Consider the following 21558-nt stretch of genomic DNA (forward strand, 5'->3'; position numbering starts at 1 on the left):
AAGGAGTGGGCATGTCTCGGGGGGAGGTGTGGGGTGTTCGTGGGGCAGAAGTGCGAGGAAGGGGTGCTTGGGGGGCATGTGCGGGGTGTGGGAGGTCAGGGCACGGCGGGCGCAGCATGGGTGTGCGGGGTGTGCTGGGGGGTGTGTGCGTGAACAGCTCCCTGGTACAAAGGCGCCCCAGCACCACCACAAAGAGAGGAAGGCAGCGGCGTTGCCCCACTTTGTTTTGGTAGGGCCTAGCAGAAGGGCGGGGCCATCCCCCCACCCCTCACACCCTCTACCACAGTCGCCCCTCTGCCACGCAGCCCAACATAAGTATTTTGCCACTTGCAGCCCCCATAGAGGGGTAAGGCTGGCCCCCTTGGGTGAGACCCAGTTATCCAAGGGGAGCAGCCAGTGGCGCTGCCTGGGTGCAGGCAGCTGCACCTGCGCCCGTTCCAGGCAGAGGTGCCTGGTGAGCCTCAAAATCACACTGCAGCAAAGCCTCGGGCTCTTGTTTCTAACGCCCCTCACCCTACAGACACCGCATCTCTGGGAGGGGACAGCACGAAAAAGGCCCTTTGCGAACATGGGGACTGCAGATTTTGAGGGAGACCCCCTGACTCCAGGAGGCAGAGTCTGCGAGATACGCACCTCGCATCCCTGAGGCTGCAGCCTTGGGAGTCACCTGGGCTTCCCTGACGTCCACAGTACCACCACGGCCACCGGCACAGCCAGGTAGGGATGCCTGGGGAGAAGCCATCCAGCCTTAGGGGCAGCTCTATCTCCTTGGCCTGTGCCTTTTGTGCAAAGTAGCTGCATACTGGTGGTCCACTGCCTTCTGCAGAGTCCCCGATAATCTATATTAATATGACTGAAATTAAAAGCAAGCCCTTGGGTTGTAACGTAGTTCCCTAAGCTCGTCAGCGGAAGCCAAAACCATTTTGAGTCCACTTGTCCACTTCAGCCTGAACACAGCTGAAGCCCAACTGCTCAAATGCTACAGCTGAGCAGAGATGCTCTGCACCATGTTTCCACTGGGCATACCACGGGACATCTCTAGCTCTGCATTATGGAGATACTCAACTCAAACCAGGCAGCAGCTCTGCTGGAAGCAGCTGGCTGACAGGCAGGTGGGAACACTGTAAGCACTCTGTAGGGTCTTACAGCACCAGGATATCTTTGAAGGGCCCAGAAATACAAAAGTCCCTGTGTTGAAAGCTAAATCCCCATGAGTTGGGGGAGATAAGTGAAGAGGGGAGAGGTTTGGTTTTGCTAAATAGGTATCTGAAATGCTCGGGTGTTCTGGATGAACAGAGTTTGGACCTGGCCAAACAAGCCAGGTATGCAGCAAAATCAGCTGCTTCTGCTCTGGACCCAAGCGGAGTGATGGTGCTGCACCCGACCATCAGCACAGAGGTTGACGAGGCAGAATGACAGGCTGGATGGCTTACGTCCCGCTTGCCTCTGGGTCACACCTATGCAGAGAGTCAGGTTAGCAGCAGGGGAGCAAAGGGCAGAGCAGTGGGATGGGGAACGTGCTTGATTCTCTAGCACCATTTCATTCTGGCCAAGTCTGAATCCGTTTTCTTGGCAGAGTCTACAAATCAGCTCTGTGACTCAAGAGCTCAGTGCAGTAGCTAGTGGCAAATGTATGGGGGAGATAAAAGAGCATTTAAAGCCCACCCTTGGTCACTCATTAGGAGTAGCACCCTAAAAAGTGAGCAGCCATCCTCATCCTTTGCAGGGCACCTTCTGAGGGGCAGGTTGGAGGCAGAGGGCGGTCACTCTCCCATCACACCCAGCCATAGAATCATAGAATGGTTTGGGTTGGAAGGGGTATTTAAAGGTCACCTAGTCCAACCCCCCCTGTAATGAATAGGGACATCTTCAACTAGATCAGGCTGCTCAGAGCCCCATCCAACCTGACCTTGAATATTTCCAGGGATGGGGCAGCTCTGTTTTGGGAAGATGAGCTGCAGTGCCAGCACAGCTGGACCCTCAGCCATCCAGTTTGTACTTGTTCCCTTCCCACTGTCTGCCAGGTTAGGGCAGGCAATGAAATGTCCTCCAAATGAAGCACCTCTTGGTCTGTACAGGCTTTTTCACGCACGTTTGTGTACAAAGCCCCTCCAGCAAAGCCTCCAGCCTTGGGTTTTACTTAACCTGCAGGGACCGGAGTTGGGGAGGGGAGGTGGAAGGTCTCTGGGAGTTGATTAATTGTGTTTAACACTCGGATATGCCCTCCTTAATTATTTCCCACTATCTGGGTAACCAGCCTCCCTGCACTGAATGGCTTAGCTGTGTTACACCTGTGCAGCTGGCGGCGGGATTTGGCTCTATAGGTAGGTGTTTGCTTGAACTGCTTTATTAATGTTTGCAGTAACTTGATATAACTGTAATATGCAGCACTTACATCACATGTTGCCGGTCAGCATCGCCGTGGTGGTAGCTCAGATGGCTTCCATGCGGTGCCGCGGTCCCTGGCAGGGTGGGAGGAGGCAGGGCAGGAGCCATCCCCAGGGCACTAATCTCCCCACAGTGTTGTGTTTGTCAGACACATCCTTCTCTGTAACCCCCAGGAGATCCTGAGGGCAAATTCCAGGTGCCCCATGTGTGAGAAGCTCCAGCCCACCCAGGTCTGGGTACCATCATCTTTTTGGCCTTTCACACCACAGGCAGTGGTGGATTAAGGCCTGTGTTCCTTATAATAACACAAAATTATCTTATTCCCAATTTATTCAGCCTCTGGATGTGGTGGGGGTGGATCTTATCATTCAGCAGTTTGGGTATTTTCCACAGATAACCTCGTGGATATATCTAATACCATCTCAACCACCCAGCGGCCTCATCAGCTTCCTCGCTTTGCTCGTGTCCTGCATCCTCACCCCAGAGAGGAGCATAGGTAGCGGGATGTGGCCATCAGCTGAGCTGGCCGGGCTCTTAGGTTTACCAGCCACCTGGGTGCCTGATGCCGTGCCAATTACCTGAAGCCTGGGTTCAGCCCGTGTTACCTCAGCTGAGGCTCTCAGGCTGACCCAGAGGCAACATGACACCCCGACATTTTGAGCGAGCGGCCAGGAGTTGTTCCTCCAAAGGGGACCGGCCTTTGGCTGCTGGAGCGCAGGCTGGATGAAGCCCTCGGCTCTCCCAGCCGCTGGGTGCGTGTCCTGTGTCTCCAGTGATGTGAAAAATCAGGTATGCGGCTTGTGAGGTTGGGAGGGCGCCTGTCCCTACACTAACCCACGGCGGTCCTGGGAGGGACCGCATCTTGCAGCATCACTTTCTTGATACCTCCTCAGCTGGTCTTTAGCCAGCCCAGCCCAAGCGGGCAGGTGGCTGGGCAAAGTGGGCAGCTCTGCCTGGCCATGTTATCCTCTCCTGCTCCTCACGTGCGGGTCCACTCCAGATCCTTTGGGGTGGTCCTCCTTCCCCCTCCTCAGCCAGGAGGTGTGGCATTTCTGGCTGAGGACCAGAGGCACTTCAGGGGACGTTTCAGCCAGAGCCATGTGTCACATCAGTTATCCCGCAGAGGTGCTCACACAGTTCCTAATCCAGGGAAGCCTGAGGGAGCTTCTTCAGTCGGGTCCTATCCGATTGCACGGCATCAATGGAGGGAGAGTGAATAATTTATCTCCTGTTCCCCCACTGCCTCCCTGTTCAGGTTTCACCTCAGCTCTGCTTTGCCCCTACCCTGAAGAGATACTCTGGTGCTGGCTCCTGTGTTGGCAGGTTTCCAACATGAGCCGAGCCGGCCAACATCTCCCAGAGACGTGGCTGGTCCTGGCGGTGCTTATCCATGTGCCAGGACAGCAGTAAATGGAGCAAGAGAGATAATAGCATGAATAAGAACAGCTCCAGACAGGTTCCACAGAAAGTCTTATTTTCAGTTCCTCTTTCACAGCGTAACTTTAGCATCTACATTGGTTTTATTGTTTATTATTAATTCAACAGTAGTACACAGAGGCCCTGATTGAGTTTGGAGCTGTGCTGTACCATGCACCGTGAGAATATACAGCAGGACGCAGCCACTGAAGAACACACGATCTGCCTAAGAATGTGTCCCTGCATGAAAGAAGAGAAGTTATTTGATGTCTTCTTCTGTTTTGAGATACATGCAAAAGTAGTGGATGCCAGTGATAGCGGTGAAACCTATTTTATCTTACTTTTTCTTTTTTTTTTCTTTCTTGTTACTGTGTTTCTTCACATTGCCTAACACCTTTTGCAAACTGCCATGATTTGTCAAGTGCCTTTCAGTCAGGGGTCGTTACAGCTTCCTGTGACTCTGGAGCCATTTAATAAAACCAGTTAAGCACTACGTTGGGATGCTCTGTCAAGGCGGGTGCTCACTCCCAGCATGGAACAAGCACATTATTTTCCTGGAAGGGAAACATCTAGCCTATCCAAGGAGGAAGACTGCAGTGGGACACACTTTCTGATGTTACACACCTCTGAACGATGACACGGGGACGTCATGGGTTTGCATAATGTGATAATCTTAAAGGTCTTTTCCAACCTTAATGATTCTGTGGGATTCTGTGAAAGAGCAGCAGCTGAACACCTGTCTAAGGAGGAGCATGTGCTTTATTACGTTCCTCCCTTTCCTTTGCTTTTTTAAACTACAACACAACATTATCTGTTATAACCTGTAAGTGTAGGCGCTTAAATTTTCAGGAAACTCCGCCAGGTATTTTGTACGCATTTTCCCCCGCACCAGCGCACCCGCGGACCGCCGCCTGCGCACCTTTCTGGCTCCGCTCCCCACCCGTAGTGCCACGCGCGCACTGCCTCACCGACCTCTCGCGAGACCGGCGCGCGGCAGGCACCTGCGCAGCGCGTCAGCGGGGGCGGGGCGCCTTTAAAAGCCCTTCGCGCAGCGCCTTTCAGCCCTTCCGGCCCGGCGTAGGGAAGAGATGGTGGGTGCTGCCGGTGCTGGCGCCGACCGGGCCCGGTCGCGCCATCCCTCGGGTATCGGCGCCATCCCGCCCCCGGCGGCTGCCCGGCCCCGCTCCCGCCGCGCCAGGGCCCTACGGGAGGCGACGCGGGGCCTATTTCGGGGCTCGGCCGCGGCAGGCGCGGGCGGGCGAGGCTTTGCCTTGGGGAGGCCGGCCGGGCTTGCTTGGGGCCCGGGGGCGCTCGGGGTCTCGGTGGCGCGGGAGGCTGTGGGGGCTGCCAGGAGGGCGTTTAGCCCGTGGTGGAGTTTGTTGTCCCTTTTGTTAGAAAGGGGGTGGGTGGTGCCTCTTCTTTAGGAGCTCCCAGCAATGATGCCTGCTTGACCAGGCAGTCGGGTAACAGTGCGTTTGAGGGCCAGGAGCGCGGTCAGAGTGAGGCTTCTTTGCACGGTCCTGCAAGTGCAGTGAGGCCATGGTGGGGAGTGTGAGCGTGTGGAGTAGTCAGTCTGCTGCCTTTCATCTGTAGGATCGAATTTCGTGTTTGACTATGTCATTTATATGTGAAGGTATTGTGCTGGCAGCCTTCAGTCTTGTGTATGTGTCAAAACTTAGTTCTGTGCGCTGCCACAAGATTTGTTATCCTAAGAAAAAGCCCTTTTAAAGTAAGACATATTTCTTAGCTATTGGTTGCTAGTTCCCTGTTTAGCTGTACAATATTTCTCTTAAATATAGATGTGGGGTTAGATGGGTAATTCTTTGTCGAGCTGAGAGTTCTCTGGATAGAACCCAGCCTTAGTTGGCTCTCAGATTGCAGAGGGAGGCTGCAGGGCTGGTAGTTGAGGAGAACAGCTTAGAAAAAAACCTGCACTTTCACCCAAAGTGACCGACTCAAATAAGTTTGAAAGGGAGGGGATGTTGAGGAAATCTAGGAAGGGCATAATTGGGGCATGAGGATTATGTTCTTATAACATTATAATGGAATTCAGAAGCCAAACAGTTGATACCAAGAAGAACTTCTGGAATGCAGAATGTCTTGTATATACATAATATTCATGTTTCAAGGCAAGAAGAGAATTGGCCTTGGCCCTTGAGTGGGTATAAGTGAATCTCTGTAGCAAGCACTAAATATTTATTTTCTCTCTTTAGTCTCATCGCAAGTTCTCAGCTCCGCGGCATGGGTCTCTGGGGTTCCTGCCTCGCAAGCGCAGTAGCAGGCACAGGGGCAAGGTGAAGAGCTTTCCCAAAGATGACCCCAGCAAGCCTGTCCATCTTACTGCCTTTTTGGGGTACAAAGCTGGCATGACCCACATTGTCCGTGAAGTTGACAGACCTGGATCCAGTATGTATTAATGTTCCTCTATTTAATAGAGGAGGTGTTTTTCTTTTCTTTATGAATGGCAAGGGATAACCTGTTTGTTAGTAGCTCTGGATTGTAGTCCTGGCTTGACTTCACCCTGTTCAGAGTCCTTGAGTGGGTGGGGTAAAAGCACTGAAAAAAAGCACTCCCACTTCAATGTGAATGATGTCCCAGCAAGACTTCATGTCTAGTGGTGTCTGTCTTGTTAATGGTCCTGTTTCTGAGATGTGCAGTGACCTGATGGTTTGGTTTAGCTGTACTGTGACAGGCTACGTAGGATGACCTCTTCTCGATGGGCAGACATAAGTAAATTGCCTTTGGCAGTTTTTTGCTAATTGTCTAGACCTGAATGTGGTTCTGTTACTCGCTGCCATCCATTTAGTTTATTGGCTGTTGCTGTGCTTCCTACTGAACCAGCCTCAAATTTTTGCAAGGCATTGAATTATAACTTAGAGTTGGTCACTTTACCGTGCACTTCTTTGCCTTTGTGAAAACACCTTTAGTCATTTAACCTTTCACGTGAAGGATTTGTGACTGAGAAAGAACAGATGATGTTTAATAGCTGATGCCGGTGTTAATTGTTGTGCTGTATTTCTGTCTTCATCCAGAGGTGAACAAGAAGGAGGTGGTTGAGGCAGTCACTATAGTAGAGACTCCTCCCATGGTCATTGTGGGCATCGTGGGATACGTGCAGACTCCTCGTGGTCTCCGTAGCTTCAAGACTGTCTTTGCTGAGCACATCAGCGATGAGTGTAAGCGTCGCTTCTACAAGAACTGGTAAGAGAGCAGGGCTTTTGCTTGTTGCCTTAATCTCATGCCATGTTTTTTTTCTGCTGGGTTGCAGATTATGCTAGTACAGCTTTTTGAAGAGGCTTTTCAGCAATTAGTGTTTGGCCCTTGGTCTAATAATGGGATAGGCTGTTGGAATGGCTCTGGGAGGGTGACAACATAATGTTAGTTACTGCCCTTCTTGGTGGGGGAGTGGCAGTGTTGTTTTTGCCTGAGATCTTAACAGGCTACACATGATGATACTTCGACGGGCGGACATAAGGAAATCGCCTCTGGCGCTTGTTGTTGAGTGTCGAGTCCTGACTGTAGCCCTGTTTTCTCAGGAAAGGGGAAGACAAGTGTTACTTCTGATTACTGTTCTAGGCACTGTTGTTGTGATTCAAAGTATGCGCATTTGCCCGATTGCGGCTCCAGTGTGTCTAGACCTTACAGCCTGTTTATGAACTTTGCAGGCTGAAAAGATGTCAGAGTAGAGCAATAATGATCTCAAGGGTGTTACAGTAATGACCTTACTGTCAGGCATAGCTTGGGCTTATGAGGGGGTAAATTACAATATTCTGAAGCAGATAGCAGTCATCTGACAATTGCTTTAAAGATTGTTTTTTCTGTTATTGTTCAACATCTCTCTACAGTCTTTTGTCTTCTGTACTGTGAATGTTAATGTGCTTTGGAATTCATGGCAGCTCCGCTCAGCTCTGGCAACTTTGCCTCAGGCTGATGAGCTCCAGGCTCCGCTTGCCAGTGGAAAAGAGTCCTTAGAAGCTGGCAATGAGCCGAAACGAGCTGAGGTGGCAGCTCCTTCCGCTCGTCCCCACTTCCCTGGGGGATTGATGAAGGGCTTAGCCAAACCTTGTCTCTGCTCTGCTCCTGAAGGCACAAGTCCAAGAAGAAGGCCTTCACCAAATACTGCAAGAAATGGCAAGATGAGGAGGGCAAAAAGCAGTTGGAGAAAGATTTCAATAGCATGAAGAAATACTGCCAGGTTATTAGAGTCATGGCTCACACTCAGGTAAGTGTCTGCAGGACTCAGATGTACACTGGAAATGACTAAGAGAGCAAGCATAGAACTTGATACATCTCTGTAGGGAGATTTCTGCCCTCCCCTGCAGCCTGATGTTAACTGTTAAGCACAATAGAAATACTAGCACTCTTCATTCTGTACAAAGTGTGTGCTCACAGGATGTTTGAGGACCCTGGAGGGCAACCGCTGGCAATCTTCGAAGCAGTGTCCAAAAGAGACTGAACCATAGTAGGAACTTCTTGGACTCAGTCCTTTGCTGATACCGTGTAGACCTGGGCTCTCAATTCCAGCTACAAATAAAAACAGGCTGAATGCTTAACTCTGGGGTTTGTGGTCAGCATCATTTCAGGCTGCGTTCTATAGGGACTGCAAACACTCAGAGGATCTTTCACTAGATCAGGTTGCTTCAAGCCCTGTCCAGCTTGACTTTGAACACTTCCAATGATAGACCATTCACAGCTTCTCTGGGCAGCCTGTGGCAGTGTCTCACCACCCTCACCATAAAAAATTTCTTCCTTAAGTCCAATCTAAATCTACCCTCTTTCAGTTTAAAACCATTGCCCCTTGTTACCTCCTGTACTTCTTGGATGGAGTTTGACTGGTGGCTGTGGGGTTAGAGAATTCTGTGTTCCTGTGGGTGGCCAGATACTGTGACTTGTCATTTAAGGCACAATACAGCCTTTCCTCTTAGTGTAGGGCCTTTTACTTCAGTATGTTGAAGTTGTGTATCTTGGAAAAGGATATGTTTAGTTAGAAAAACAGATAAGGCCGGGACTAGAAGGATACTGGACTAGTTAGTTAATAAGGTCCATCTTGGAAGAGCAGGAGCTAAATGTCATCCTTTCTGTTTTCTAGATGCGTTTGCTTCCCCTGAGACAGAAGAAGTCTCACCTGATGGAGATCCAGGTGAATGGTGGGACTGTTGCTGAGAAAGTGGATTGGGCCCGGGAGAAGCTGGAACAGCAGGTGCCTGTGTCAACTGTCTTTGGCCAGGATGAGATGATAGATGTTATTGGAGTCACCAAGGGCAAGGGATATAAAGGTAAATGCATGGAAGTTCTCCTCTTTGTGATTGGATACAATTTTTAATGAAATCCTAGCCTTGAGTTTTCACAAGTGTGTGGCCTAAGGGCTGAGGAGGTAAATCCATACTGCTGTCACAGTTCAATGATGAGACCATGGAATGAGCGCTGGGCGCAGCGCCTGACATCTGTGAAGAGTCATTCCATGCTGCCTTCCTTCTGAGAACACAACTCGGGGACAGCCGGGGAGGGAGCATGGGTGGTTCAGGGGCAGGGTGTTTTACCAGGAAATGTGGTTAATTCCTGGGATGCTGGGTCTGGGCTTCCCTTTTGTTGCCTGGGGACAGCAGCTTGAAAGGTGGCTTAAACTCTAGTTGAACAATTTGGTGACATCTCAGCTCGACAGTAGTCAGCAATACTGCTTTGGTTTCTTTCAGGTGTTACCAGCCGTTGGCACACCAAAAAGCTGCCCCGTAAGACTCACAGGGGACTGCGCAAAGTCGCCTGCATTGGTGCATGGCACCCTGCTCGTGTGGCTTTCTCTGTGGCCCGGGCTGGTCAGAAGGGGTATCACCATCGGACTGAAATCAATAAGAAGGTTTGTGTCTCTGAACTGCTGGGAAGAAATGGTAGCTGGCTAAGGTCACTTGCTGCATGACAGTGAATATGAGTGGAGAATTCTGCTTTGGATGTTTCGCTCTGTTTGAATGTCAACTTGGGGGCAGTAACCATAGTCCATTATGTTGGATAACCATAAAATTCTTGTATGGCCACGTGTTTTCAAAGTGCAGCAGACATTTTTCTCCAACCCTATGCAGAATTCTTTGCGTTTTAGCTGATGACAGGCCCTTTCTTCTACTTTTTTGCTAAGTAGAAATTCTTGACATTTTTAGATCTACAAGATCGGCCAGGGTTACCAAATCAAGGATGGAAAGCTGATCAAAAACAATGCATCAACTGATTATGACTTGTCTGACAAGAGCATTAACCCTCTGGTGAGTTGTTGCAGCTCTGTGGAAAGAGTCTGCTTGTGAGTTGCAATCTTAAGAGGCAAATTGGCCTGGTATAAGTTGTGGAATGATTGAATGAAGAGCTTGTGAGATAACTCGGCTGCTGTGGGAGGTGGTGTTGCTTAGTCATTCTCAGTATTGACTTGTGTAACTTGCTAATTGCATTTGGTATGTGGCAATAGTATAGAGAAATGTTACAAACATGGAAATGATACTTGTAAATACGGAATAACTTAGGAGGGAGAGCAGCTTTTGCTGTTTTGTCGGCCTCTTCTTGCTGCTATAAGGCTTTTGCTGAGAACAGCAGCAAGTAAATTGCTGTATCAAGAAACCAGTGAAAGGTGGTACTGGAAATGGGATTTCAGTGAATGTGGGAATGTCTGAGACCCAGAAGTGGTGTGATAACATCAAGCTATAGGCAGATGTGGTCACTGGTCCTGCTTTATACAGAGCACTAACTGTTCTCTCCTCACTCAGGGAGGATTTGTCCACTATGGTGAGGTGACCAATGACTTCATCATGCTGAAAGGCTGTGTTGTTGGGACCAAGAAGAGGGTCCTAACCCTGCGCAAGGTGAGTAGTGCAACCTGCTGTCAGATGGGTTGGAGCAGCTTAAGTTAGCTGCACTGCCTCTGGTACAGCTGTTGCTTGCTGCTGTGGGGATTCATGTAAGCCAGCTATAAAGAAAAGCCCCATGCACACAAACCCACCTCATGTTAATGCCCTTGGGAGTAGCATGAGGCCCTTTCCCCAAATAATTCAGTCCAGGGCTCTTTGTAGTGAAGGGCATGGTTTAGGGTTGAGAATTCTCATGGACTGTAAGGACATTGGCAGGCAGACTGGGGCTCACCTGCTGGTGTGAGCTGACCAGCCTTCAGCCTTGAAGGCCAAAGGTGCAAGGTGGCTTATTGGCAAGTGTTCCTTGCACATAATAGCAGCTGAAGTGTGAGGTCAGAGTGACTTAGGAGGTGTTAGCCATGGAGGTGATAAGAAGTAGCCAGCATACTGTCAGGCTGAAAGGGGTGCTGCTGCCTGCTTACCTGGCATCTCTCTTGTAGTCCCTGCTTGTGCAGACCAAGCGCCGGGCCCTGGAGAAGATTGACTTGAAGTTCATTGACACAACCTCCAAATTTGGTCATGGCCGCTTCCAGACAGCTGAGGAGAAGAAGGCTTTCATGGTAAAGACACTTTCTGAAGCTGATGGCTTTGTGTTGTATATCTCTCTATTGTCTTTTAGCTAATGGCAGTTGGTTGCTTGACCTTTGGGCTGCCACGGGGCCAGAATTTCTGTGAAACAAAGTGTATAGCTTCAGTCAAGAGGTTTTGTTATGCCAACTTGGTTATACCCACAGGTGGGGGCTGGGGTCTCATCTCCCCTGTGCCTGAGGGGTGTTGCCATGTTTGGGCACAAGCTGTTCAGTGATGAGGTGTGGAACAAGCACTGAGCAGTACCTGACACCTGTGGAGAGTGGCTCTGCACTGCATTTCTTCTGTGAGAGCAGCTCACAGCTGGCTGGGTGGTGGTCTCAATTTCTCACTTGCTGGGAGAAAGCAAGTTGGGAGCTCCGGGTGTGAGGTCCTTGCTGGGTCAGAGAGCAGAGCTTCCCCACAAGGTGGCACCAGCTTTTCTGTTACATATGAAGTCATGGATTTGGTGCAGTGTGGCTGTGCCAAGTTCAGCTTTCCTCTGAAACCTGTAGCTGTGGGGATGGGGTTTGGGATTTCTTAACAGGCTGCAACATTGAGGATTTTTTTGCGGTGTTTTTTTTTTTGCAGCAAGAGGAGATGAAATTACAGCATTGTGATGGGATGTGATGTGGTCTTTGCAGACTGCTATTTACATAGTTTCTTTTTATTTTTTTAGGGACCACTCAAGAAAGATCGTATTGCAAAAGAAGAGACAGCTTAATGTGTGGAATGGTCTTGTGTCCTGTGGCCTGTGTGCTCTCAGACCAAAAAAATAAATATTTTAAAGAAATTAACTGCCTCTTGGTTCATACATAGCTGTGTCAAGTCTGGTACTCTCACTGCAGGCCCTATGTGTGGGACAAACCCAACCAAAGAAGCAAGTAAAGCTCAAATTCATGAGCATCCAATGAATAGCAATGCTCCTGTAATGAGAAAGAAGCTGCCATTGCTGTTTTCGGAGAGCAAAGATATTGGGGCAGAGTGAGGGTCCTCTGTGTGGCTGTATGAAATAGTAAAGCAGCAGGAGCCCTAAAAGTCTGCAGTTACTGAGGTATTATTGCCCATGTTAATCCTCTACTGGGTAGCTAGAGAGGTCCTTGGAATCAAACAGATTTTGAAATCAATGAAACTATTTCAGACAGTTGAAACACCACTAAATTTTAGGTAGGTGGCTGGTGCTAGCTGTTGTCATGGAAACCCTCCAGTTTCTGTATGACAGAGGGGATGTAACCTGTACACTGCAAATGCAGTTTTTTGCTGTTCTTGAGAGCAGCAGAAAGCAGCAGGTAAGGTGACAAATTCCTACTTCCCACCAGCTTGATATTCCTGAATCCATTTCCCATCCCTGCTGAAAGGCTCTGCTTGGTAACAGGAAACAGGCCTGCCTAGGAGGGGAGGAGGGTGGCTTCTGCATCCCAACCCTCCAAGCAGGAGGGAGAGCTGTGAGTGCTGCTGGTGTTGCATTACTGCATGGCTCAAAATACTCCATCAGCTCCTGGGGAAATGTTTTTGGCTGGTGTTCTCACCAGAGTCTGACAGTGAAAGGGCAGATGGGATGTAATGCCTTTGCAGGGACTGGCTCCATGTACAGCACCAGTCCCGACTGAAGCATTGCAGTGACAGGAGCTGAGGCGTTCTACCAAGAAAGGCAGTGGTGGCCTGGAGTGCTTGTCTGCCTCCAGCCACAATAGTGACATCACTCACGCTTCGGGCCATAGCCTGACAGAGGCTTGTGTAAATTTAGATAGCTGTGCTGGTGTATGCTTTCACTGACCATAATTGGAGCCATGGCAGTGATTGAGGCAATAACCCTCCAGATTTACATGCTGCTGTGTAGTGCTACTCTCAGATGGACTCAGTTTTATGCTATTTGCTTTAAAATGGGGAAGAGTGGGTGTAGAGAATATTTCCTGTGGTGATGTGTAAGAACCTTTGAAGAGTTAAAAGGTGGCAAGAAGGAGGAAAAACATTTACCTTGTTTCCCTAGAAACCAGACTTGATGACTGCACGAACTAGCTGGCTCCCTGTCAGCCTCATTTAACACATGAACCTGCTGCCTGATTTCAGCCAAGTGTAACAAGAGAGGGCTCACCCACTAATTTTATTTTTTTTTTCACAAGTCTCAGATCAGCAGGTAGGTAGAGAATAGCCTTAAATTAGAATTCCCCCAATGCAGGAAAGTAGAACTTCCAACCTCAGTCCCTCTTGAGGCCATGGTTTTATGAGCAGTTCTCAAGACTGAGGTTTTCCTGCCCATTGGGGAGCCTTAGGTGGTCTTTTTGCTTGGCTCTGAGATGGATGTTTTAAACCATGTATGTGCTAGCTGGCTAGCAAGTGTCTGGCTCTAAGCCAGCCCTCTCTGCTACTTCAGTCAAACCAGTCAGGTGTGTCAGGAACTGGGATTATTGGGATAAATGGTGATGTGTTGGGGATGAGCATTCATGAAGAGCTATGTGCCACCTTGATGAAAAGCCTTAAAAGCACTTGATTTTAGGAAATCAAACCTTGTGGTGAGGGCTCCAGTGGAGGCTGGAGAGCTGGTGAATGTATTTTGAAGTGGTAATGGTAGCGGAGGGAATTTTTAGTCAAATTAGCACCTAAATAGAAGGAAGCAGTCCTGAAGAAACACTGTCCTTAATGAAGATGCTTGGCGTGTGTCTAACAGGAGGAGCTGCTTTGGCTTGGGACCCAGTGCCAGACTTGGGTTTGTTTATTCTTGAAGCGATGGTTGCTGACTGATAAAGCACTGGATGGGGGGGGGGGAAACCCACAAAAGTGTTTTTTAATCCTTTTCCATCCTGGGGACAAGAGGACACCCAATGTCAGGAGGTGGCGCTCCTCCCTCTGTAGATGGTGTGTGGGACACTTGTCCCCAAGGGCTTGCTGGTGGGGCTGGCCGGGAGAAAAACCCTGCTTTAGCTGAGGCCAGGTCACCTGGGGCTATGTGGTCTCTCTCAGCCCCTCATGTGGTTCCCTGAAGCTCTGTGATGTTACCTGGGCACTTTGCTGGGGAGCTCCTGGCATCCAGGTTTGAGAGGTCCCCACCAAGCCGTGAGGGTGAGGGGCAAAGCCAGGGGATGCGGACCTTGCTTTGGCAAAGCTTCCAGCTCCCAACACCTGGGTCCCTCTGGCAGCCCTCTTCCCCCTAGCCTTCCCGCTCCTGCAAAGCATCCATCCTCTGTTTTGGGGACAGTCCCCAGTGCAATAGGCAGCAATCAGTGCAGGTCACACATTGAGCCAGTGGCTCTTGAGAGCCCAGAAACTGTTTTTAGGGTGGCTTATGTTTTTTTTTAAACCACCTTCTCTTAACATTGAGCTTTTTCTCTTCGGCATGGTCATCTCACCCCTCCGCAGCTCCTAGAGTGCCACAGTGGCACTGCTTGAGTGCATCTTCCCTGCTCCAAAATGGCCAATGACATCCCTGTCCGCTCAGAAAAGATCCTGTGCCCCAGTGATGCTCGGACCAACTCAAGAGCTGCAGAAGGACAGGCACAGCTCTCACCCCACTGAAATAGTGCTGGGCACTGTGGGAACGTGCCTTGTCCCAGCTGGTGCTGGGAGGGCCGTGGCTGGGAAGCGGGGCTGTGTTTCACCCCTGGCACCTGGTGCTCCCCAGCTGCCAGCGGCACAGGGGCTGGGACCTGATGCTCCCGGGACGGTGGGGGGGGGGGCGGTGCTTTTCCAGGCTTCCCGGGGCACATCTGGCTCTGGCGCTGCCTCTTTCCCTTGCCAGAGATGAAACAAGACACAGCTGCAATGCTGGAGCGGAGACCTTAGAAGCATTATGAGGATGCCTGGGAGGGGAAAAAAAAGCGGGTTCAAGTTGGAGGTCTTGGCTCCTGCAATCAGCTTCACAAGTGGCCCAGCTGACACCCCTGTCTCCTGCCCTGGCCCCTGCCTTTGATCCCAGTGACAGGCAGGGAGCTTCAAGTATGCTCAAAGTGGGAGAGGGGCTGATGAAGGTGCCCTGAGGGAGCCACGGCTGGGTTCACACACTGCACGGCGGCTTTTCTGCTAGAGCAGCTCCGCTGGGCTTTTCCGAGTGCGGTGTGTGTTTGATTTGCAGCCCCCCCGGCCCGAGAACTGCTTTCGTACCTGACAACTCTCTGGCTTCCTACCAACCCTTAGAAGTGCCTGCAGGACCCGGGGGGGATGGATGTGGCGGAGAGATAGGTCCCCATGGAGGCCAGGCCCTCCCTGCATGTAGCGAGGGGGTGGCTGGCAGCCCTGCTCTGGGACTGCAGCCCCCGCAGGCACCCCGAGTTCCCCATGCCAAGGCAAGGCCAAAGCTCCCCCACCCCATTAGCCACCACGGCCTCGCTGCCGTTGGGTGTCAGTGGTCCTAGTGCAGCGCTGCTCCCCAGCCAGGCACGGGGCTTACAGGAGCCCACGTGAGTTTTGGGAAGTCTTCTCATCCCCCCCCAGCACAGCAATGGGGAATCACGTGTTTCTGTGGCGGCCGCCGGGGAACAGCAGGGAAGAACACATTTATCGCCTCCCAACTTCCCCAAAACATGGAGCGGGGCTGCCCTCCCTTCCCAGTGGGGACAGCCACGGTGCCAGGGTCCCTGAGGGTCCCAGGTGCCGCTCGAGAGGCAGCACCAGGGCTTGGCCCACCGCCAGCCCCAAAGCACCTTGATGCTGAGCAGCGCTCTTGGTAACACATGCGGCACTGACTTCAAACCCAAGGATTGAAATGGGAAAAAGTGTACGCCCAGATCCAGCCTGGTGCCATAAGGGAAACAGAGACACCTCTCTGAGGCTGTCAATGGGCTCAGGCATCACTTCACACCCACCTGCCACATCACAGGGCTTTTTAAATATATATTTTTTAACTTCTTTATTGACACCAGCGGCGGTAGACACTGAATTAAGCCAACAAGGGCTGTTTCCGCTGTGCGTGGCCGTGCATGTGGCTGGTAGGAGAGGCTCCCCCCATGCACATTATCCCACAGGGACAAATTGCCCCCCAGCTTTGTGGCTGGAGCTGTCTGCCTGTGTTCCACTCCTATCTGCTACCACATTTGAGGGCTGGATGGAAACCAAGGTTCACTTTTCCCGTTGGGAATCAGCCAGCAACCGGGGCCCTGACTGGACGGGTCAGTGAGGAGCTGTTGATGGCGGGAGGTATTTATAATCTTTGTTTGGTTCTAGCAAGGCTGGACGCCCACTCCCGCTTCCCTCCATACAATAAGATCAAACAGCTCCAGGACATTTCCTCGCTCCTCGCAGATGAAATCCCTGCATCTGCCTCCCCGCTCCACCCTGCCCAAGGCTGCAGCCTCTTCCTTCACTTGAAGACCTGGAGGGTCACTGCTGCTGTTTCTTCTGCCCCAAAATGGGGGATTTGCTAATTTTTCCTATCCCCCCCCTCCATTTTCAGAGCTTGTGGGCGAGGGTTGCAGGAGGATTGGGACCGTGGCACCTTCCCCACCTCAGCTTCATCCCCTCTCCCACTTCTGAGGGACTTCAGCGAGGACCCATGCCATGTCTGATGGCTCCTGTGCTGGGCGTGCAGGCTGTGCCCATGGATGTCACTGTGGCTGTGGGCAAGAAAGCAGGAATACACCAGCTCCTGGTGAGGGGACCATGCCTGGCAGGAGTTTATTTCTCTGTCCCACACCTCCATCCTCTTCCTTGGTGCCTGGCCCTGGTGACAAACAGGGATAAGGGGAGGGTGAGGTCCCAGGAGTGCAGAATTTGGTAGCGCTGTGCTGGGCAGGTTGTCTGTGTCACTGGTGATGCGGAGGGGGATGACATCCTTGCTGTGGAAACCTGCTTCTGCTGACCCCATCCCAGCTGTGGGCCCTCACCATGCTGCCATGTTGGGGATCTCCCCAGACCTTTTCCCCGAAGGCCGTTTTGCTCTGGGGATCCCTCCCAGGGGCTGGCCAGTGGGACACCACCATCACTGCTGCCAAGGATGCAGGAGAGACAGCGGGCAGCATCCCTGGGGAGGTGACACCAAGCACCAGCAAAGGCTGACTGTCCCCCAGGCTCTGCTTGGGATGGAGTGGGAACATCCCCCTGGCACCTGGCCACCGGCAAGCAAAGGGGACAGTGGGCGAATGCTGGCCCAGCTTCACCCTCCTCCCCTCTGAGAGGGGCTTCCCTGCGGGGCAGGAGCAGGCCCTGGGGACGCCGGCCCGTTGTAGGGAGCTGCGGCTGGCCACATCCCAAGCTGGGCTGTGCTGTCCTGTCTGTATCCCAAGCACATTCCCACTCCCCTCTCCCAGCAAGCACCTTCCCCAGGTGTCCCCAGTGCCGGGGGGGCTGCTGGTGCGGCAGGGGACCTGGCTGTGGGCAGGGGCCGCGGCTGCTTTTCATGTCGTGTATCGTGTCGTGTCCCCGTCCCCCCGCCCCGGCCTGGCTCACGCTCACTCTTTCAGCAGGTCCCTGTGATCTCGCAGTAATTACCGGTGTCAGGTTCAGGGCGCCCAAGAGGGGATTTTGGAGGGGGGAGGTGGCAGGGAGCAGCAGGGGGACGGCGAGGGGCCAGGGAAGGATGGACGCTAGCGGGATGTCGGTGCCATTTCACCTGGGTCCTGCCCTGCTCTATGTCGAGGTGCTGCAGCAGCCCTTCACTCACGCAGCTGGGTGCCAGCTCCCTGTTTCAGGGTCCGCAGCTTCCCCCTCTCAAACATAGGCAGTGCCTGTGAAGACCGGGACGCTCCAGCTCTGTTAATTGTGGCTCCTTGTGCACAGCCTGGCACCCTCCTTTGCTGCACACATGCTGTTCCCGCCCTGCGCCGGCCAGGGCTGGGGAGGGAGCATGAGGATACAAAAGCTGCAGCCCCAAGGCAATTCCCTTATCTTGGCAACATGTCTTTCCCCTCCATCGCATGCTTCTTTGCTTCTTGTGCTCCAGAGTGAGCCAGACCTTCACAGCATCTCCTCCTGGAGTGCACCAGGGTGTCAGGTTGTGCTGGGAGAGCCAAAATGCACACATCCCCCTGACTCTAAGCCTTCGGTATCCCTTCTTCTTCAACCCAAGCCTTCTTCCCAAAGGAAAAGCCTCGGTAAGGCCTCCCCCATGCCTCCCTCCTCGTCCTCACCCCAGGGCGCTGAGCCGGGTCTCCCTCGGGCAGGGGCATGGGATGGGTGCCAGGGGCTCAGCCACCAGAGGAAATGGGGGAGACAACGGCAAGGCAGGGACCCAGGTGCGAACCTGTGCAGGTAGCAGGGCTGTGACTCAGCCATCCGAGAGACAGCGCCATGGTGCCCCAGCTGCCGGCACAGCCACAGCTGGAAGGGCTCCAGCAGGGAAACCAGACAAGCCACCGGCCTCGTCGCTCACCAGGGTTTTGCTCCAGTAGCCGTGTTCGGCTGCCCTGGGGCTGTTGGGTGCAGAAGCACTGAGCTTCCAATTTTAGCTCATTTTGATTCCGTGGGGCAAAGCACCTCTTTCTCTTGGAGACCTGAGAGATGCATGTACCACAAAGCTTTTCCTCCCTTCTGGCCAGCCTAATGTCAGAGTCCAATGGGGTCCAACCATGGAGACCCCTTCTCCTTGTAGATAACCTTGCCTCTTCCTCCCCTTTGCAAAGAGTTAAATCTCTTTCTTCAATTCAGCACTTTTCCCCTCCCTCCTGCCCTCAGGATAATGTTTAACCAAGCCCATTGCTAATTAAATATCGATGACCTCAGGCAGGTTTTGTTATCGTCTGGAAACACCTGATGCATGTGTCACCAGCAAGAGTTTTTCTCATCTCAAGTACACCGGCAACCCTTGAACTTGCTTTGGCTTTTCCCTTCCCACCCTGCTGCCGGCTGGCAGTTGAAGTTTTCTGGCTGCTGAGCAGCTCGTGTGGGCTTGTCATCACCGCTCCTAATTGCAGGGGACAAGCAAGCGCCGTGGGAAGGGAGGGTGTATTCCTTGTCTCCTTTCCCAAAGCATGGTCATTGCTGTCCACTATCCACCACCAAGCAGGCTCAGCTTGAACCTGGTGGACCTTCCTTTTCTAGGCTGAACCTCTGCTTTCCCACCTCATGTGAGCACGGGGATGCCCCAGCTGGGAGCTCAACTATCAAAAACACCCCCTGGGCTTTCCCAGGGGAGTGGCAAAGGCCCACAAGAAGAGGGACACCCCATTCCCTCTTCCCCTGTCCTCCAGGGCAGACCTGGGGCAATACCAGCGGGCTGAGCAGGCTGGAGCTGAAACCCTTAAAGGCTGAGATGGAGAACAGGATAGAGAAAAAGGGGGCAAAAAAGACAGACAGCAAGAAAGGGGAGGCTGGGAGGGAGTTGGAAATGTTCTGGGAGGGGGTTATGAGTCCATCTTAGACAAGACAGATTTTTACAGGGGCAGAGCCATATCCTAGACAGGTTTGGGACAATTGGCCCCTTGAGATGAGTGTGTGGAAGCAGAGGGGACTCCTTGGGAATCGCACAGCAGCTGGGGTTTCCTGCCAGCTCCACCAGCCTCGCAAACAGCCTCTGAGTCTCGCTGCTCAAGGAGGTCTCTCAGCCCTGTAAAAATTCTCGGGGCTGGTTTTCTTCACAGCGAAGAACAGAGGCTTCGCTGACATCATTTTCACACTCCATGGTATAAATAGCCTGAAAAACAAAGGAAAACTCCCCATGAAGCCCATGTAAGGCAGAGCTACTGTTGCACCATTTATTTATTTGCTCACCGTAGCTATTTCCTGCCTCTGTTGGTCAGAGACCTCCTGTGTTGGCCAAAAGTCAGCTTTTCCTCCCTTGCCAGGAATTTACGGATCAGCAGCACCACTGGTAACTGGGGGATTACAACCCCCTGGCCCTGGCAGGACAGACTTACACCTATGGTTGGCCTTGGACCCACCAGTTGCTCCAAGGTCCTGTGCATCTGCTGGGCATCTATAGGGTAGGGCAGTGGTCATCTCCCCTTGGAGCAGCAAGGTTAGGGCTAAGGCTGGAGGGATCAGTAAGGCTGCAGACAGCGTCCTGCTCCAGCTTTGCTCTGCAAGGCTGGCGTTTGCTGAGTGTTGCAGCAGGCAGGACTTCTTTGAGCTCCTCTATCTCCAGGACATCTCTTGCATTGCACCACCTCTAAGACACACACAGCCCTACTGGGAAGCAGATGCCCCATTAAAGTGGGGCACGGCGCTGTGGTTTCCAGGCCATAAAGCCAAGGGGCATGTCACTTGGGTGGTTTTTGTCTCCCAGAGTCAGTTTTTGCTGGCCCCCAAGATGCAAGTCCCTGCCGTGCAAGGCAAAGGGAGCACTCGGTTAGGGGTGAGTGAGCACCTGCGAGGGGGGAGGGCAGCACAGACACCCGCGCATGCACAGACCCAGCTTGTTCAACAAGCCAGTGCGAGGCTACAGTTGTGTCTTCTTTGGGCTCCAGCTGCGCTCCCGCTCTGCAGCTTCTTCCCAGCGCTTGTTGCTACCTCCAGACTTGCCAGCAGATCGGTCCGTACATGTGCTTCCTAGCTCGCTTCAGGCAATATCAGCCAGGCTCTCTCGGGCCCCTTCTTCCCCTGCCTCAGCTGTGCCGGCTGGCTTTGCATGAAGTGAAGCAGGCGACGCTTCCCCCCATGGCTCCACCAGCATGCTGGGAGGCTGGCAGCTCCTTGGCAGGGAGAGATGGCAAGCAGCCAGGGATGGGACCTCCTCCAGAAGCACAGCTAGATCCAGGAGAGGGTTTTGGGCCACGGGTGAGGGTTCCCCAAATTTCAGATCTCCATCTGGGATGCTAAACAATCCCAGCTCTCCCTCAGGTATGCCCAGAGCGGATGGATGGACACTCAGGTCCAGGGCTACTGCTGCACAGGAGCATGTCTGCAGGCATTATATCCCTCGATGCTGCCTGCAAGCCAGAGCTGCCTTCACCTCTGCTCACAGATGAAGTTTGATTGCAATTGTCCTTGGCTCCCTGAAAATGTTCTGCCCCCTGGGAAATAGAGCTGGGTTGGCAAGGGAGAGCACAGCATGGTCCCTGCTGCTCTGCCGGCCACCAGTGGGGACAGGAGCTGTTGTGGATGGTGTCAGACCTGCTTTGCCTGGCCACCATGGCCAAGGTGTGGGGACAGATGGACCTGCAGGCAGGCAGTGGGTCGCCCAGGATTTCCCCTTTCTGGCTGCTCATTCCCCTGCCTGAAATCCCCCCCATGCACCAGCAGCCCCAGAGGATGGGGAAGAGGGGTGCTGAAGGTTGGCATGAGCTGTCCGGGGGCCCCACTCAGTCTGGCTCCGGGGAGGGTCCCGTCCAGCGGACTGTCTCCTTGGTCATTGTTATCAGAGTAATTCTCCAGCAGCTCGAATCCTGTTTTTGTGCCGGTGTTGCCTGGCTTTACAGGAGCGAGGGGGGAGAGAGAA

The 21558-nt window shown here is 52.5% G+C and overlaps 1 protein-coding gene and 2 non-coding genes across 3 annotated transcripts; all 3 read left to right on the plus strand.

Moving 5' to 3' along the window:
• The first annotated feature begins 6004 nt into the window (after nucleotides 1–6004).
• Nucleotides 6005–12046, plus strand: RPL3 (ribosomal protein L3). The gene is made up of 9 exons (XM_009815374.2): nucleotides 6005–6210; nucleotides 6837–7005; nucleotides 7891–8026; nucleotides 8894–9080; nucleotides 9498–9658; nucleotides 9954–10055; nucleotides 10548–10643; nucleotides 11129–11248; nucleotides 11935–12046. Exons 1-9 carry the CDS (start codon nucleotides 6171–6173, stop codon nucleotides 11977–11979), a joined length of 1056 nt encoding a protein of 351 aa, XP_009813676.2. The 5' UTR covers nucleotides 6005–6170; the 3' UTR covers nucleotides 11980–12046.
• On the plus strand, nucleotides 9198–9290 carry LOC132317005 (small nucleolar RNA U83B). Its single transcript, XR_009483979.1, has one exon. It is a non-coding gene; the product is annotated as a small nucleolar RNA U83B (small nucleolar RNA).
• Nucleotides 11482–11573, plus strand: LOC132317006 (small nucleolar RNA U83B). Its single transcript, XR_009483980.1, has one exon. It is a non-coding gene; the product is annotated as a small nucleolar RNA U83B (small nucleolar RNA).
• Nucleotides 12047–21558: the final 9512 nt, after the last annotated feature.

The sequence above is a fragment of the Gavia stellata genome, chromosome 4, assembly GCF_030936135.1.
Source record: "Gavia stellata isolate bGavSte3 chromosome 4, bGavSte3.hap2, whole genome shotgun sequence".
NCBI lineage: Eukaryota > Metazoa > Chordata > Aves > Gaviiformes > Gaviidae > Gavia > Gavia stellata.

What these genes read in the sequence shown, in the direction of transcription:
- RPL3 (XM_009815374.2), top strand. Translation starts at nt 6,171, where the DNA reads ATGACCCACATTGTCCGTGAAGTTGACAGACCTGGATCCA. An exon ending in CGTCGCTTCTACAAGAACTG is followed by an intron (nt 7,006 to 7,890) that starts GTAAGAGAGCAG and finishes CTGCTCCTGAAG; the next exon opens with GCACAAGTCCAAGAAGAAGG. An exon ending in AGGAGAAGAAGGCTTTCATG is followed by an intron (nt 11,249 to 11,934) that starts GTAAAGACACTT and finishes TTATTTTTTTAG; the next exon opens with GGACCACTCAAGAAAGATCG.